At 44.8% G+C, this 18752-nt stretch overlaps 1 protein-coding gene across 4 annotated transcripts in view; it reads left to right on the top strand.

The window, feature by feature from the left end:
• Positions 1 to 16780, top strand: part of LOC131124882 (thyroid hormone receptor alpha-B) — a 92811-nt gene extending 76031 nt beyond the window's left edge. For 3 of the 4 annotated variants that reach the window (XM_058065825.2, XM_058065826.2, XM_078797635.1), the window contains 7 exons: positions 6588 to 6649; positions 8474 to 8574; positions 8640 to 8787; positions 8901 to 9106; positions 10525 to 10671; positions 11002 to 11260; positions 13092 to 16780. In XM_058065825.2, the coding sequence (XP_057921808.1) occupies positions 6588 to 6649; positions 8474 to 8574; positions 8640 to 8787; positions 8901 to 9106; positions 10525 to 10671; positions 11002 to 11260; positions 13092 to 13342 (1174 nt within the window). In that variant the 3' untranslated portion in view covers positions 13343 to 16780. Of the gene's footprint in view, positions 1 to 1543; positions 1667 to 6587; positions 6650 to 8473; positions 8575 to 8639; positions 8788 to 8900; positions 9107 to 10524; positions 10672 to 11001; positions 11261 to 13091 lie in introns of those variants that run through there. The other variant, XM_058065830.2, reaches the window with a different exon arrangement.
• Positions 16781 to 18752: the final 1972 nt, after the last annotated feature.

Genomic DNA, 18752 nt, shown 5'->3' on the forward strand with positions numbered 1-18752 from the left:
ATATTTTTTTAAAATGAGAATAAGCTTGAAATATTATCTGAAATATTAAACATAAAGTATAATATTTTTACTATAAGAAACAAAGAAACAATAATTTTTGGAAAAAGTTGTCATGTTTGGAGAATATTCTGCCAATAAAGTAAATCATAGAAAGAACGAGAAGAAGAACCCTGGCTCAGGGTGTCTGATGTTCCAAAGACCCCAAACGCCCCATGACCTCAGGTTACGTCCCATTCCAGACCTGCCAACATGCACCTATTTACGCTTCTACGCTTGCCTTCTCTCTATGCATTCCTGGCAAGTGTTTGCAGGAATGAACCGCCTTGTTTTCCCCGCATTACGTATACGTTCTAAAGCTATACAAACGGATGAAAAAGAGGCAACTAATTAATGCACGTAATAGGGCACACCTATTCCGCCTGTGAAAAAACCTCTAAATGGGACAACAAAGCCCCGTTTACATAATGTGACCTGCATATTAACCAAGCTAGCATCACTCACTCAGGCCATAACTACACCACATTCGCACCATAATTACACAAAATTTCCACCATATTTCCACCATAATTACGCCATATTTACAGGATAATTACACACTATTTACACCATAATTACACCATATTTACACCATAATCACACCATATTTACAGGATAATTACTCAATATTTACACCATATTTGCACCATATTTACACTATAATCACACCATATTTACAGATATTTACAGGACAATTACACAATATTTACACCATATATACACCATATTTACACCATATTTACTCCATATTTACACCATAATTATGCCATATTTACACCATATTTACAGGATAATTACACAATATTTACACCATAATTACACCATACTTACACCATAATCACACCATATTTACACTATAATCACACCATATTTACAGGATAATTACACAATATTTATACCATATTTACACCATATTTACAGGATAATTACACAATATTTACTCCATAATTACACCATACTTACACCATAATCGCACCATATTTACCCCATAATCACACCATATTTACAGGATAATTACACAATATTTACACCATATTTACACCATATTCCACTGATGATTAAAATGATCAAAATATGGCAAAATACTGTAAGTATTGCATGTTGTCATGAATTACTACATGCTGAAGCATGGATATAAAACTATTTGTAGGTGGAATAGGTGGGTCCCACCACACGCATTCATTGGCTACCTCTGTTGAACTGTTTTTAGATGTTAAGTGTGGAAAATGAGAAATGCAATCTCGGTCCTAAGCCGTCAAAGTCCATGTTCCTGTATTCATGGAGGTTGGGGCTGCCTCAGCCGGATTAGCCGTGCTGTTTGATGACAGACTCTCGCAGGTCTTAAAGGTCCTGACCCGCCGGTCCTGTTGGCATTTCAGGCTCTTCAATAATCAATGAGGTTTAATGAAGGCGGCTCTGGAGCCAATCAGGGCCCGGGAGGGGGGTGGTGCCTGCGGGAGGCCGGAGAGAGGGGGAGGGAGAGGCGCGGCAGGGTGGGTTTGATGAGTGAGGAGCTAAACATAGACTGTCGGCTGAAGGGAAGCGTGCTTCAGCGCGGGGCTACGCTTCGCCACTCGGACCCGATTTGCTTGTTTGCCATGCACATCCTGCAACCTCGCTGTGTCACCAGGTCAGGAACAGCAAGCTGTTTTTAAAGGTTTTACGGGAAGGGTTCCTATTTGGGTTTGGGGAGGGGGATTGGCTCATCTGCACAACATCTGTTGCACGCTTGCAACAGCTGTGTGTGTGTGTGTGCGTGTGTGTGTGTGTAACGTGAGCTGTAACTGTAACGTAAGCGTCAAACAGTGTTAGAGATGACGCCACATGAGGGATCCAACAAGTTTATGTCTTATGTTTACGTCAGGATGTGTGTGTTTTTTGTGAGCGTGTGTTGGGGCACTCAACTTGCGGCGGCGCACATTCCGACGGGAATGGTTTTGACGGTGCAGGCCTGCTCATGTCTGAACCGTGTTGTTTACAACGTATGCAGCGCAGAGTGGGGGGGAATTTGGGGACTCTGGATGTGGCCAAAACGCCTCAGGCATTAAAGTGCACTCAGAAAGCAAACAAAATGCTCAAGGACGTTCCTCCCTTCACCGCCACGCATGCTGTCTTTTTTTTCTTTTGCTCATGTGTCAACTTTGAGACTGAAGCGCAAGTACTGGGGTGTCCAACGTGCGGGCACACTGTAAAAATATAATTCCACCAGGAAACGATAAAATTGGAAAAGTCAGCATTAATTTACAGGAATAAAGTCAAAATATTCAGAGAAAAAAGTTGGAATAATGTGAATAATATGTTATGAGGAAAAATAACATCATTTGAGTTGCATAAAGTGGAAATATTAAATTGTTGTCTTTTATAAGTTGGACTTTTTGGTTCACTGAAAGAAGAAAGTTGAAATAGCACTGAGAATAAAAAAAATAGCAGCGTAATCTTACAAGAATTAATTCATGAGAATAATTTATAAACATAAATTTATAAAATGTATAAACATAAACATTATGAGGAAACATAATGTAATTATAGTTGCGTAAATTTCATATATGAAAGTTTTTTTTGAAGTTGTTATATGGCCAGCATACAAATAAAAAACAGAAAATAAAATGTCATAATTTTTGTAATTTATGGGAATAATTATCAGAAGGAAGAAGAAAATGGTTTAAAAAAAAGCACAAAGTTGATACGAATAATCATCTTTTTTTTGACAAATCAGAGATGCGTTTTTTTCTTGAAATATGATGTTATATGGAAATATAAAATGTTTCAGATCCAATCGAAATATTAGTCCATAACAACGTAACTGAACACAAAACTATTTGGTAGCTTGCTAGCTAGCTCAATAAATAAACTGTGTCTCTTCCCTGGTTGACTGCGGCCCATGATGAGTCAACAATGGCCATGTGGGGCTAACCTAAGATATGCTGATATATATAATAAATATTACATTCATCAATAAATAATCCTTGTGCTTGTCCTGCATTCTGGAAGGGCTGTTGCAAAGGAGGGAGAGACAGCCTCAGTAAAGAGAGCACTAGACTGCTTAGTTATCACTGTCCGTTTCATGGGAGCAGGTCCTTCCACATGGTCAAGGATAGTGTCTTTCCTTCCCCTTGGTCGCACGCAGCCAACCTCCATCCACGTTTGTCCACTCTTAGGATTTTTACAATGTCTTACCCTTTCCTTTAATGCTCGCTCTCCCTGTCCGTTCTCTGCCGTGTGAGGCGTCAGAGCCCGCCGCTACAAGGCAAAGAAGCTTTGAAGTGTGCAGATGTTGAGCAGTTGAGATGGACATGGGTTTCCGACATGAGCGTTGAGGGCTGGCAAAGGGACGGACGTTAAACGTTTGAGTGGCAGTCGGTCTGCTAGCGAAACCTCCTGTTTTTTTTCTGCCGCTGCGACGCATCAAATTGGTTTCCCGCTTCGCCGCTGACAGCCTCTGGTTGGCTGCGGAGCCAAAGCGGTGCGTCTTTGCCAGTAAGTTTTGATTGGCACCGCCACAGAGCCACTCTTTCTCATCTCCTAGTGAAGATAACGGTCCCGCCCACACATGGAACATCGCGTCCCATGAGCTCGAAGAGAGCTCTGTAGCAGGATTCATCAAAAGATCCATGAGTAATTCTTAAATGGCGGCTGAGAAGTGCAGCAAGTAAATGGATTTCAAACTGACATTGTGGCTAATTTGTTATCCCAACAGCAGGTGTGCAAGTGAAGACATTGTGGGAATGACTGACATGATTAGCATGATTAGCATGATTGCCCCTTCAGGACATTTCACTTGCAAGCTCGGAAGAACTTGTTTGTGTTTATGAAGTGAAGGTTGGTATACGTGGCATGTGTGCTAGGTGATGACTACATATAAGTCACATGTCCTTGTACTAGACCGGGTGGAGGGGGAGGGCATTTTTTTCATTTATAATATTTCATTTTTTCACAATCATTAACGCATGTGTGCCATGTCAAGCCACATTCTGTTATGACAGCAACAATTGGCGTCCCATGGAGTCTGGCGCTCTTTTACTCAGTCTATCCCCAACTCAGGGGTCAGCAAACCGCGGCTCCAGAGCCGCATTCAGCCTTTTTATTGTGGCTCCCTTTGCAATGCTTGAATATTTATAAACACCCGAGTGGGGAAAATGCACATATTTGTAATGTGTTTTTAAAAATCCAACTTTGTGTGAGACCATGAATGCATCCTGACTGAGTTCTGACTGATTGCATGAGCACAAGGATGAGCAGACAGGATGCTATTCAGTTCTCTCTCACACAGGTAAACATGAAGGAAAATAAGTCATACTTTCCCAGTACATTTTCAAAACAGCTGCATGGGCGCCAGAGTAAACAAATCAGGTAAGTTTACAGTAGTTTACACATACATTTATGTAAGTTTATCTCCAATACTAGCAAGAGTACTCCAACTTGTCTTTTCTTATCTGAACTACTTTGATACCCCCAAATTCCCCCCAACATTGTTTTAAACGTATGTTTTGTGGCTCCAAGCTATTTTTCTTTGGTGGGCAAGGGGGTAAAAGGGTTGCCAACACCTGCCCCAACCCCATAAGCAGCGGCCATTTTAGACTGATTTTGGCCATTTTAGGCACACCGAATCGTGTCTTCTATGGCTATATAAACAAAAGGAAGATTAGACTCCCGTTCTTAATAAAAAATAAAATAAAATAACACACTTTTTTCTACCTTTTTCTGTTATTTAGTAATCAGCTGTAGACCATAGGTAAGAAGATTCAGGAATATCAGTTCTCGACTAAAAATGGGAGAAAAGCAGATTTCTGTGAAAAGATACATTGCAAGCATAACTTTTACTTGGATGCAAATATTTTGGTTGTGTGACGGCTCCATATCTAAACAACTATACCAACATAAACAACACACAAAAGGCTTGTTTTACATCAAAGTAACTATTTATTTATTTACATAGTATATAACACCATCAACTATTTACAATTTAACAACTGAAATGTGTGTGTCCTTGCCCATGTGTGTGTGTATGGGTTAAAAAATTGGGCAGAGGGCTGGTTTAAATATAGGTGCTCATCAAACATAACAACATACTTGCTCACGGTGCAACAAAACAAAAAACACAACAAATCCACAGCAAGGTAATGCATCACATACAATAAGTCAACTACTAATACTACAAAGGTGACAAACAACAACTTAGCGCTAAACGTTACTTCCAAATGCCTGCAAGGAATGCTGGGTAGTCCAGCTGCTACAACAATATCAACTATGAACAATAAAATGTTTGTTTAACTCGTTGTGTCTGATGACCTCCTCAACATATTTTGTAGTTGAGCAAAAATGTTGGGAGAATGAGTACTACATGCTACTCAGCATGCCTTGCGGGGGAATGTGAGGGTGTGCTTTGGGCATTGGTCTTGTGTGTAGATGTTTATTTGTATGCCCACATGGTACAGTAGGTAGGTTACTTTGTGTAACCAGGCGTGTGTTGGGGTGTTGTGGGTGGCCTTTTTGAACAAGTTAGAGAGTTGATGCCAAACCATTTAATTTATATATATATATATATATATATATTTTTTTTTTTTTTTTATTCTTAGAACTTGCCTTCCAAGAGGATGTAATGTCTGTTTTGGTCAAGTAGTTTGTAAAATAAATTACCTGCAAAAAATGCGACTTATGTATGTTTTTTTCTACCAAATTGTGCACTTTTGGCCTTGTGCAACTTATAGTCCAGAAAATACGGTAGTTATGAAGTGGGTGATATATTTTTAGGCGGTTTCAGTAACGTGCAGTAACAGGGGGTCGAAAATGGTAACGGCGTTATGCTGACATTGAAAGTAATTAGTTAGATTATGTTGCATTAGTAACGCATTCTTCACTCGGCGTTCTCCACAACTTTTGCATCTCAGCACAGCAACTGTGGTGCGTTCCAGGAACGACGAACAAAGTGTGAAATTGGAGCGCTTGGGCAAAAAAAAGCATGACGATGTAAATATGTCAAAATTGTGTACATTTTGCTACATTTTTCACTGTACAGCTGTACACTTGACTACTACCCACTTAGTGGGTACTGTGGGTAGAAGAGGGTAGAAGAGATGGACTCTTTTGGGAAAGAAATGTTTTTTGACCTGGAATCTGCGACTGTGTGAATAAAAACGGTGCTTGATAATGGGAATCTCATCCCGCCATGAATGACCTTGATGTGGAGGGAAGGCAGCGCATTGCACTCTGGGGATCCAGAATCATTCCTGGCTCCGACGCTCCCTAATCCTCCCGAGACCTTTTCTCCTCGTCTCCTGCTCGGCTTTCTTCCCTTTCCATGCTGGCGGGTTGTGATCTTGACAGGCTGCGGTGTTCCTCGCGCTTTCAAGCAGAGCTCCCTTTCGTGGTATTCCTTCGTGCCGCCCGCTTTCTTCTGTTTTGATGCGGTGGTGATTCCCACACATTGCTAAAATAGTTGCGTTATTATGACTCACGTATTTCCCGGTGAGCCGATGACACCGGGTGGCTGCTAAACCGATGTTTTTCTCCCAACTGAGCAGAGGTTTATTTACTTCCACTTTCTCTTTCAGGTGGCTCAATGGCCCGAAGAGGAAGAGGAAGAACAGCCAATGTTCGGTCAAGAGCATGACGGGTGAGTCGGCGGGAATGATTCTTTTATTCCATTCACCTTCCTTGATGTTGTGTCTTTTCCACAAATGCCTTTCTTCCGGCTTCTGACGGGCAAAAATGTCCTCAGGTGTTGTAGCGCCCCCTGTCGCTTTTGCGTGTACGTGACAACCAGCGTGTGAGATTTCTTGAAGCGATGGTTCCCACAGATGAAATGACACCCCAATGTGGGAGTATTCCCGACAGGAATGTCAGCGTCAATACATCCATACTGCCATCTCAGATTGAGACTCCGCTTAATCCTGCCCGGCAGAGAGGCTTCCCAACAACCTTTAGTCTTCTAAATAGGCCTTTTGTTGTCTTTTGTTGCTGTGAAACTTTCTAACCTGGATTCACCTCATCCTCCCACTTTCCAGCTGTGCTTCTAGTGGAGCTTCTGTGCAGTCTACCTTCGAACTCCCTTAATTTGGAGTCGCCAATTAATCTAGCATGTTTTTGGAATGTGGGAGGAAACTGGAGTACCACGCATGCAAACTCCACACAGAGATGGCCGAGGGTGGGATTGAACTTGGGCCCCCTAGCTGTGAGGTCTGCGCGCTAACGACTTGTCCGCCGTGCAACCCCCCCCCCCCCCCCCCCTTCATATGTCATTTCCGACAATTCCTGAAAATTTCATCCAAAGTCATTCTGAACTTTTCAAGTTATTTTGAACACAAACAAACAAACTGATGCTTTGTGCTGCTTTTGGCTGCAGGTAAAAATATGACTGGACAAAAACTTTTGTTTAACCGCAGCACAAAACAATGCAGGTGCCTTTTGAAATGTTTATTGTCCCACACATGGATGCTAAATGATATTGGGTTTTTTTTTTAATCAGATAGACCATATTTATAATATGCAATATTTTCTTTAATATGTCACCTGTCACTCTGTAAAGGTATGGAATCGCCGTTTGTGACGTGCAATTCGTACTGTCTGTCAGCCGTTTGCAGTTGAGTGTTGACTGTCGGGACAAAGGCTCAGCATCTCGATATTTGTGTTTTTATTTTTTTTTTGTTCCAGATGGCAAACTGGGTGGAGTGGATATGGTTAAGGTCGGCAACTCTTATGTTGGTACCACTTTCGGATAAATAACTTGGGGCATACCGGCTCCCTCGTGTTCATTGGATCCCCTTGCTCATTATTCATTCTCCCACACAGGGGTGGTAGCATGTGGCTTTGCAAGCACCTTTTTCCCTCCTAGCTTCTACAACGTTACCTTGCATTACGCCTCACAAAGGAGGAAACCGGGGTGTTCAAAAACCAAGGTTTGAGTGTATTAAGAATAAAATGTGTTTTATTTTGAAGCAGAATATACTATTTGACCTTCTAATTAACCTGAGGGCAGAAGCCCAGGGGTGAGCTACACCCCCCCCCCTGCCCCCACCCCCACTTGATTTGATCCACTGCACGTGAGCCGGATGGGGTGCACGAGCCAGACCTTCTCTGGCGCCTCAGTAGACGTTTTTCCAATAAGACGATTATCTGATGTCTTTGTTATCTTTCCTCTGCACTTGCTTTTTGGCTAAATGTAGCTTCTCCACCTCTGCTTTATTTTTGCATTATTTCTGTGTTTTCTTTTATCTTCTGGCTTTGGCACAAGCGTGCCAGAGCACTTTCCACTCCATATACAGCCTCCTTTGTTTGCCTACATCCTCGTCACGGATTCTCACTGTCAACAAAGATGTTTTACACTTTATGGATTCCTCATACGCAAACATTTCTTCTGGCTGCAAAATGTGAACTTGTCTCAGACCTGCCGAGAAAGCGTTATTGATGGCTGCATGTTGATGTTCTGTCGCCCTGGCAGGGTACATCCCCAGCTATCTGGAGAAGGATGAGCCATGCGTGGTGTGTGGCGACAAGGCCACAGGTTACCACTACCGCTGCATTACCTGCGAGGGCTGCAAGGTGCACACACACACACACACGGCCGCACAATGGAAGGTGTTTTAATGTGTGTTTTGCGGCTGCAGGGCTTCTTCCGGAGAACTATCCAGAAGAACCTGCACCCTAGCTACTCCTGCAAGTATGAAGGCTGCTGCATCATCGACAAGATCACGCGGAACCAGTGTCAGCTGTGTCGCTTCAAGAAGTGCATCGCCGTGGGCATGGCCATGGACCGTCAGTCTCTCCCCGTCTTTGGCAACAAAAGTCCACCAGACCTTAGTCCAGCTGACGTGGTCTCTCTCTCTCTCTCTCTCTCTCTCTCTCTCTTTCTCTCTCACTCCCGGCAGTGGTGCTGGACGACTCCAAGAGGGTTGCCAAGCGGCGTCTCATTGAGGAGAACCGGGAGCGCCGCAAGAAGGAGGAAATGGTGAAGACGCTCCAGAACCGCCCTGAGCCCACTGGGTCGGAGTGGGATGTGATCCACATGGTGACGGAGGCCCACCGGCACACCAACGCTCAGGGTTCCCAGTGGAAACAGAAGCGCAAATTCCTGGTAAGAAGCTGACATGAGTACTTCCTGGAAGTGGAATTTCTGAATAACTGCAGCAAACGGGGAATGGCTACAAATTTTTAACATTATTAGAGCCCTCCAGATGTGAAATAACACCCCTATAGTCACCTTTACACTCCTATTAGCCAGTATAGTAGACATACTTCCATATGAACGTCCTGCGGCGGTTATTGTCTCATAAATAGCCTTCTTTCCCGGAATGCTGTGCGCAGTGAGGATAAAGGGAATGAAATAACAAACATGGCATCCCATCTCACAGCAGGCCTTCCTCCATCTTCCTCACTTTCCAGCGTTCAGCAGGTTTATTCTGTCTAATCCTTCTGGGCTCTTAATTCCTTTCATAAGTTTTCCTCCCCACCTATTTTTGCTCTAATCTCTTCCCACTGTTCTCTCCTCCCGTCTCGCTGTCCCTCAGCGGCTTTCCCATCTGCGTTTGCCTCCGAGCCGGCTCCTTATCCAGGCCTTGACAAAATCCTCGCTCGCTCCCCTCATCTGCCAGTTGGCAGGTGAGCCGGCGGTGGCAGTTTTTCCTCTTTCTCACTCGCTCAGGTTAACTTGGGGCCGGCTGTCAGGATTCCTGACGTCAGTTCTCTGCCAGGGAGGAATTCTGTCAGGTTTTCCGGCGTAGATTGGCATCGAGTGGGAGGAGCGATGGGGGGGGCTGATGGAGAGCATTGCGGAGGGTGGTTGCCAGGCAACTAGAAGGATGTGGCTGGGTGTGGTGGGAAGGGGGCCACACGGGGATTAGTTGAGGAAGTGTGAGGCTTCAAGAGACCAAGTAGAGGAATGTCGTGTGTGTGTGTGTGTGTGTGTGTGTGTGTGTGTGTGTGTGTTCATGTGAGTGAAACAAACTAATGTATTCATTCATTCATTCATTTTCTACCGCTTTTTTTCCTCATGAGGGTCGCGGGGGTGCTGGAACCTATCCCAGCTGTCTTTGGGCGAGAGGCGGGGTACACCCTGGACTGGTCGCCAGCCAATCACAGGGCACATGTCGACAAACAACCATTGACACTCACATTCATACCTATGGACAATTTGGAGTCACCAATTAACCTAGCATGTTTTTGGAATGTGGGAGGAAGAAAAGAGAGAGTTAACCCACGCATGCACAGGGAGAACATGCAAACTCCACACAGAGATGGCAGAGGGTGGAATTGAACCCTGGTCTCCTAGCTGTGAGGTCTGCGCACTAACCACTCGACCGCCGTGCCGCCCCCCCACCACATAATGTATGTGTATACAAATTAGAGATGCTCAATACTGGCTTATAAAAAGGTAAAATTGCGTCTTTGGTATTGAATGAGTTCATTGCTAATAGCAACCGTACACTTTGCTGATATCATTATTGGCTGAAAAAAAACCATATCTGATTTTTGGTGCTGATGTCTCCTGCTCAGCCCGACAAGATCGGCCAGTCACCGGTGGCGCCCACGTCAGACGGAGACAAGGTGGACCTGGAGGCCTTCAGCGAATTCACCAAGATCATCACTCCCGCAATCACGCGTGTGGTCGACTTTGCCAAAAAGCTGCCCATGTTCTCCGAGGTGAGTGCGGTACGACATGGAACGCCATTGTGCCATCGTCTTTGGAGTCAGGGACACATTTTCATTTTTTTCCTCGTCTTGGCGCGGTCGTAAGATGGATGCCATGTGGGCGTTTAAGCACGCACGGCGGGGACGCACGCAGACAACAAAAAGGCCTGTCGGCAGCAGTGGTATATGAAACGTTCATTAGGGAGAATTAATTACATTTACCCGCAGATGGTCTGTGGGTTTAACATGAGGGGGCGGGACTGTGCATCCATCATGGAAGTCTCTCGTCAATCACAATGCATTTACTTCCACGTGTGAGAGACTTTCCGTCTTTCCTGCCAGCTGCCATGCGAGGACCAGATCATCCTGCTGAAAGGCTGCTGCATGGAGATCATGTCGCTGCGGGCGGCCATGCGCTATGACCCCGAGAGCGAGACGCTGACCCTGAGCGGCGAGATGGCGGTGAAGCGCGAGCAACTTAAGAATGGCGGGCTGGGCGTGGTGTCGGACGCCATCTTTGATCTGGGAAAGAGCCTGGCGCAGTTCAACTTGGACGACACGGAGGTGGCGCTGTTGCAGGCCGTGCTGCTCATGAGCTCAGGTTCGTCAGGAAAGCGATTATCGATTATCCTTTATCGTTTATCGTTTATCGTTTATCGATGTATGAGGCTGGTTTAGAAGCAGAGGTACGACGCCATCTACTGTATGGACTTGGAAAGACAACCTACACACAAACGGTCCCATTACACTATCAGCAAGGGCAAACAAGTAGAGCCAAATCTCGAAAAAAAAATGACCATAAAATCTTTTTTTTAAACAGCTAGCGCCAAATCTTTTTTTTAAGCAAAGAAACACCAAAGTAGCACCAAATCTATTTAAAAACACGTAGCACTAAGTATTTTTTTAAACAGGTAGCGCCAAATCTTCAAAAAAAAAAAAAACTGGTGGCACCACATTGTTTTTTTAAAAAAGCCAACCAAAAAAAAACAGGCAACACCAAATATAAAACAAAACAAGTAGTCAAATCTGGAAAAATAGGTAGTGCCAAATCTTTTTTTCAAAAAAGGTAGCACCTTTTAAAAAAAACTGGTAGCACCAAATAGTTGTTTTTTTTAAGCAAAAAAACATGTAGCGCCAAATTAAAAAATAAAGAAACACCAAAGTAGCACCAAATATAAAACAAAACAGGAGGGCAAATCTGGAAAAATACATAGTGCCAAATCTTAAAAATAAGAACTTGTAGCACCAAATCATTTGTTTGTTTTAAAAAAAAAAACATATAGCGCCCAAAAAAATTAAAACATGTAGCACCAACTACAAAACAAAACAGGTAGTCAAATCTGGAAAAATAGGTAGCGCCAAATCTAATTAAAAAAAAACCAGCAACTATGATGCTCTCAGGGACAACCAAACAATCTAAATCTGAAATAATAATTTTTGCAAAGGACAAGTAACGACAACCAGACTCATTATGATGTTTCTGAGCAAAGGTGAATATCTAGCGCAAAAGTTAAAAAAAACATTTACAAAAGTAGATCAAATATTTTAAAAACAGGTATCACCAAATTTAAAATAAACAAACAATAAGCCAAAGAAGAATAATAATAATAAAGCAACAAACAGGTAGCGTCAAATATGAAACAAAACACGGAGCCAAATCTTGGAAAAAAAACGGGAAGTGCCAAACATGTTTCAAAAAGGTGGCGCCAAATGTAAAAAATGTAAATAAAAAACATAACAACTCTGGGGCTTTCAAGGAACATAAAACAAATAGAAATCTAAAAAATCATTTTAGAAAAGGCCAAGTAACGACGACCATTCCCTTTTATAATGTTTGTGAGCAAGGGTGAATAAGTAGCGCCAAATGTAAAAAAATACAAAATACAAAATTAAATCAAATATTACAATAAGAACATATAGCACCAAATAGGAAATAGCCTATATATGTCTATTTATCTATTTCAAAACAGATAGTACCAAATGTTTTTTTTTAAAGAAAAAGGTAACTCTAAATTTAAAAACAACTCAACTATGGTGCTTTAAAGGACCGTTGTACAAATAAATAAACAAAAAAAACACTAAAAAAAACAAATGTTCTTTAAAAAAACAGCCAGCACCAAATATTTACATTATTTTCAAAACAAGTAGTGCCAAATCCAATCAAAGTGTTCAAAACAGGCAGAAAGTATTTAAAAGGTCATAGCATTTTGTTTTCAAAAGGGGTCATAGGATGAGGTTACAGAATTCCTAGTCCAGATATTTACAGGAAGAAAATGTGTCCCTGAAAAGGACGGCACACTAAAGCGGTGCTTCTCAAGTTGGACGGGTCCCACATTTCTGACCCCCAGAAAATAACTGAGAACCACTGCACTAAAGTATGGTGCACACACACATCTCACGCTTGACTGTCTTTGCTCCGCCCCGCACCCCAGACCGCTCGGGCCTGACGTGCGTGGACAAGATCGAGAAGTGCCAGGAGACGTACCTGCTGGCGTTCGAGCACTACATCAACTACCGCAAGCACAACATTCCCCACTTCTGGCCCAAACTGCTGATGAAGGTGACGGACCTGCGCATGATTGGCGCCTGCCACGCCAGCCGCTTCCTGCACATGAAGGTGGAGTGTCCCAACGAGCTCTTCCCTCCGCTCTTCCTGGAGGTCTTCGAGGACCAGGACGTGTGACGGTTGCCTCCGGGGAAGCGGGAAGAAGGTCTGGAATGGGACGGACGGACAGGACGCGAGGGCGGGAATTGTCCCACTTTGTACAGCACGCCTTGCAAAAACTGGAAAGGACTCACCAGCAGGAAGAGGCGAGGACTCTCCTCCGGCGTGTGGGGGCCCTTCTGTCTGAGCATGCTGTCTTACTTAGCATTTGCCAACACACACACACAAACACAGCAGCAACAGTATTACCGCCCGCCTGCAGCCTCACAATCAGCAGGTGCTCCGGGTGTCATTCGGGTGACCCCGACCACAGCGGGCTGATCCAACACGGATTCCTCAAGTCAATCTGAGCCGTTCCAGTCCATCCCGTGTGATGCCGGTGCTATCTTTCTAGCAGACTACTCCATTTTATTATGGGTTTTTTTTTTTTTTTTGCTCCATTGCTACCTTTTTTTGTCATCGGACCGGCTCCTGTGACACACACACACACACACACACACACACACAAGCAGACTTGCCTTATTATTGTGGAAGCCCCGGCTCCTCCAGGGGCTGGGGCACAGGACGAGGGCAGAGGTTTACAGGATTTAAGTGGGACTGCAGCTCTGTAGAGTTCAGCCTTAAATCGCTCATGTCCTCAGAGGAGCGTCTTTGAATAGTAAGGCAATGAAGCTCACACACACACACACACATATGCACACGCACACACGTGCACACACAGCATCACCTCAGTAAACGTGTATGCCTCATTTGCCGCCTGCCTGCATCCTGCAGCGCAATGGTGGCGTTTTTCTTTTCTCGTTTGATTTGTTTTTGTTGTTGTTTTTGGCCCTGACCTGCGGGGAGGGGCCTTTACTGAGCCCCTCCTCAGGCTCAGCTCAGTGCTGCCCCCTCCAGGCTTCCATTCGCATTTGCCTTTTCTTGTTTTTGGTGTTTTTCGTACGAACCGCGGGCATCACTGAGAACAGGCCAACGCCGAGAAGGCTACCATTTACCTCAAAGTGGACACACCCCCACTGCCCCCCGTGGTTCTGGGCACTACCTCACCTATGTGGACACACACACACACGCACACACCCTCAGTGCTATTGAAAAGAAATACCACTGAAGAAGACAGGAGGGCCCGCCATCTTGGTGGAAGGTTCTATCATGTTTTATACGGGACCAAAAGTCATCTTTTTGATTTGGACACTACTCCGCCCCCAAACACACACACACACATGGAAAAGGACAGTTTGGATGTGAAAATGCTCCATTTGCATGAGCTAACGTGGAAAAGGTCTACAAAGTTCTATCGGCTGTCCTTGTGGGAGGTTCCTCCAAGGTGTCCCCGGGGTAGGAGGGGCGTGCACGGGAAGTGGACAGATGAAACAATGTCAGTGCTGCATTCTAGAAGCCCCACCCCACCCAGGTACAAACGGTGGAAGGCATGAAGACCTGGACCATCATCATCATCAGGTCGGCACCCCCTCCCCGGGCCCCAGCTGGAACATAGCTCTGCCTCATTTTGCACCCCACCACCTTTAGGACACGCCCACCCAGCCAGGCTGGCGGCAGTTTTTGCACTACTGCAGCACCCCTGTCCCCCCGCCCCCACACCCCCACAACCCACTTCCTGGGTGGCAGAAGCTTCTGTGTGACAGAGGCAGTCACAAGGGAGGGGGCGGGGCTTGTGTGGTGGAGGAAGCAGGAAGTGGATCCCCTCCTTGTCAGACAAGGCGGCCATGATGGTCTGCACCCCCCTTTTTAGGACGACCACCTTCTGAATGAAAGCTAACAAGGATCCAGGATGCTGATGCGGGATTGGAATTCTAAACGTGTGTGTGTGTGTGTGCATGTGTTTGTGCGCGTGTTGCTGCATCAGCAGAAGTAGAGTTAAGAAAGAGAATATAAAAGAGATAATTATAAATCCTCCAAGAAAAAAGGAGATGACTTTAAAAGACTCCTCAACTTTGCTTTTCCTTTTTCCTGTTGGGGAGGGGTGGGGACAGGTGGGGAACCTCACGTCAAAGAAAAGGATTTGTCACTTTCGGGCCATGCTTGCAGCGTAACGTCTCTCGCCGCCATCTTGTCTGTGCGTGTGCGAGTAAGTGTGTGTCGTACGACGCACCCCCAGCCCCCCCCCCCTTATCAGGAGCAATTTACAAGCAAAACAAGACGTTACCTTTTTTTAATGTTGTTGTTTTTTTTAAATAATACATCTTTGGAGAAAAGAAAAAAAGAAAAACACAAACTGAAACACAATCTCGTCATACCTCACGACAAAAGGATCTGGTGGGAGGAGCCTAATTTAGTTGCAGGCACATGTCGACCTTCTGGGAGATGTTCAACAACACGTGTCCACGCTACTATGCTCTAGCGCCCCCTAGCCCTAGTGGTGGTGGGAGGGGCCAATATGGGCCTGGGGAGCTGGGGCTTCTGTAGCGGCTGAGCGTTTCTGGTATTGAATGTAGCTGACAGGAGGGGGCCGGACACGAGCCCGCCGCCACCCAACTTCCACGCACCAGCAGAACGAACGGAACGCAACACACACACACGCCCGCGCTCTTCGTGTGTGTGTTTGTGTGTGTGTGTGTGTGTGTGTGTGTGTTGTCCGGTCAACAATCCGTCCAACACTGATGCCAACACTTGGCCCCGCCCCCTCCTCCTCTATGTCCCCACCCCCTCCTCCCTCGCTCCTCCCTCGCTCCTCCCTCCTGCAGGCTTTGTGTGTGTGTGTGTGTTTGTCTGCATATGCACAACGTCTATGCAATTTCCCTCCAAAGTAGAGCATCACCTTTTGAGAGGATCTTTGTGTAACCTTGGGGTTGTAAAACTGTGTATGTGTGTGTGTGTGTGTGTGTGTGTGTGTGTGTGCTGGTGCTCTATCAATCGGTGGGCAAATACCTTTTTTTTAAGTCTTCAAAAGATTGAGGCCCCGCCCCTTAAATTGCACCCGTGTGAAGCTTTAAAGTTTTCTACCCGGCGACCAAGTCAATGTAAAGAGTGATTAGCCATCACAGACCTTTTATTGGAAGCGACATCATAAATGAAAGCACTTAAACCAAAAAAAGCACTTTGGATGCCGCATGCTGATGCCCCACACCGCCCCGCCCCGCCCCCACAAGAAGGAGTACACTATCGCTACTCTTGTTATTGTCGTTAAAGGGAGCTTCACATTTCCAAAACGTTGGAGGCCAAATGCAATGATTAGCATTGCGAGTGAGACCTCCTCCTGTCTCGCCATGCACTTACCTAATAGGAAGGGAGGGATTTTTTCTTAATGACGTTCGCCCTACCAACCCACCCACCCCCGAGAGCACCGGCAGGCTTACAGTACACACACACACATACATACACACACACACACACACACACACGAAGAGCAGATATGTTGGGAAAGCTTATTGAAGGATTCTCTCAGGTAAAAGAACATTTTCTAATAAATGATGATCAACCGTAGATGGAAGCCACTTTCATCTGTTTTGTGCTTTTGTCTTCTTCTCTGTTGCGTCCTCCTCCGTCTGACTTTGGGCCGTTTGTCATTTCTGCAGGGAAAGCATGAGAAATAGCATTTGGTGTCGTTCAGTCACTTCATCCTAAATGGAGTACCCACCAATGCTTTTGTCTTCAGTGTTTGCATCACACAGTGGATCCCCACACTCCTCCTCATTCTGCATTCACATGCAAAATATAGGCCGTTATATATCAGGCGGAAATTGAAAATCTTTTGAAATCCGATTAATTCAAAAAAATAGTCGACAGGTTAATCAAATAGTTGCAGACCTACCTTAAGATGCATTACTTAGGGTGAACAACGGCAATGGAAGAGAGAAGCGGAGGGTTCTGGAGCTGAATCGATCAAATGTTGATCCCAACATCAAGCTCGCAGGAGGCTTTGGAGGGGGGGGGCCTTTGCGGGGATCTGCTGTTGATTTCCATCCCCACCCCTTTTGAGTCTTTTTGTTTGTGATGAGGTCCAGTTGTGTCATTGCTGTGCGTGTGTGATCATGTGACGGCATGCTTCTTGTCGGGGTGCACCCCCCCCCTCCCTCCCAACACCCCCATAGCCCTCAAAGCACCTTTTCAGGCCGTCTCAGGTGTGTGACACTTTGGAGGAATGTACCTAATCGTGTGTCTGGGGTGCTCAGCTGGCGAGAGAGGGAGGGATGTGGGGAAGAGGTGGGAATTCTGACCTTTAATAAACAAGAGCAGCGGCTCTTCCTGAGGACGCGTGAGATTATAAAACAACAAAAAAAAGCACGAAAGAGATTGAAGCAATGGTGCCAAAAGGTTCGGGGAGGGTCATCGCATGGCGGGGACCCTAAGTGGACGGTGTGGAACAGTCTCGTGAAATTACACTTTACTATCTAGAGTTTTATTACTGTAGTCAAGTAGTTGAAAGCTACCTCTCCCTGCTTAGACTCCCATGTTAGATTAGCACCATGCGCCATGTTAGACTAACGCCATGCACCATGTTAGACTTGCACCATGCACCATGTTAGACTAGCACCAAACAAATCCATGGATTTGGATTTGTTTTTTTAGCACGTCACCCATTCTTCAGTCAAACACTGGTGGTGGTAATCTACATCTGTAGTCACAGCTGGCAAGGAACTGGGTGGGTGGGTGTTTTCGGTTTCTGGGTCACTGCCCCGTATGACCTCTTGGCTGTTTTTGACATGGCATGCAAGGCTTCCCTATTTTGTCCTCTAACTTCAGCCATTCACGCATCAAAATGTTTGGCTCATTCCGGAAAGGTGTGCGAAAATTCCCAACTTTTCCACCATTGAAAGTGAATGCCAATTTTTCATAGTTCCCCATTTTCTTTTCCTTTTGGAGTTTGTACCTACAGCGTCCGAACGACTCAGGTGAGAACTCTGAGCTGCTATGTAGGGTATACTCATTGTTAGCATGCTCCGTTAGCAGTCGGGAGCAAATGACAAAGGCTTAAAAGACATAGAGTTAGCATTGGCAGTGTTTACATATAGATTGTATAGCGTTTCCTTTCTAAAGAACATCACAGGGAGTTAATACTTTGGCCTGACTCAGTAGTTGACTTAAATCAGGGGTGTCCAAAGTGCAGACCGGGGGCCATTTAAAGCCCCTTGGCACAACAATAAAACAATAAAAAGGTGGGGGTAGTCAAAATATTAAGGAAAAAAGGTGAAATCTAACGAGAAAAGTTGCAATTTTAAGAGAATGACGTGTAAGCGTTGCAGGAAATATATCATCATTTTAGGAGCATCATGTTGAAATATTAAGTGAAACCAACAGAATTGTATTTTTTCCAAGTCAAAATTATGAGTTTATTTTCAAGAAAAAAGCTGAAATAGTTAGGGGAAACCACAACAGAACATGTAATATGAGAATAAAGTCAAAATATTATGGGAAGAACATTCAAGAACGCTCAAACATTCGGACATGCCCTGATGTAAATGAATAGGAA

This window comes from Doryrhamphus excisus, linkage group LG2 (genome assembly GCF_037039965.1).
Source record: "Doryrhamphus excisus strain RoL-2023G ecotype Guam linkage group LG2, RoL_Dexc_Guam_v1.1, whole genome shotgun sequence".
Taxonomy (NCBI): Eukaryota; Metazoa; Chordata; class Actinopteri; order Syngnathiformes; family Syngnathidae; genus Doryrhamphus; species Doryrhamphus excisus.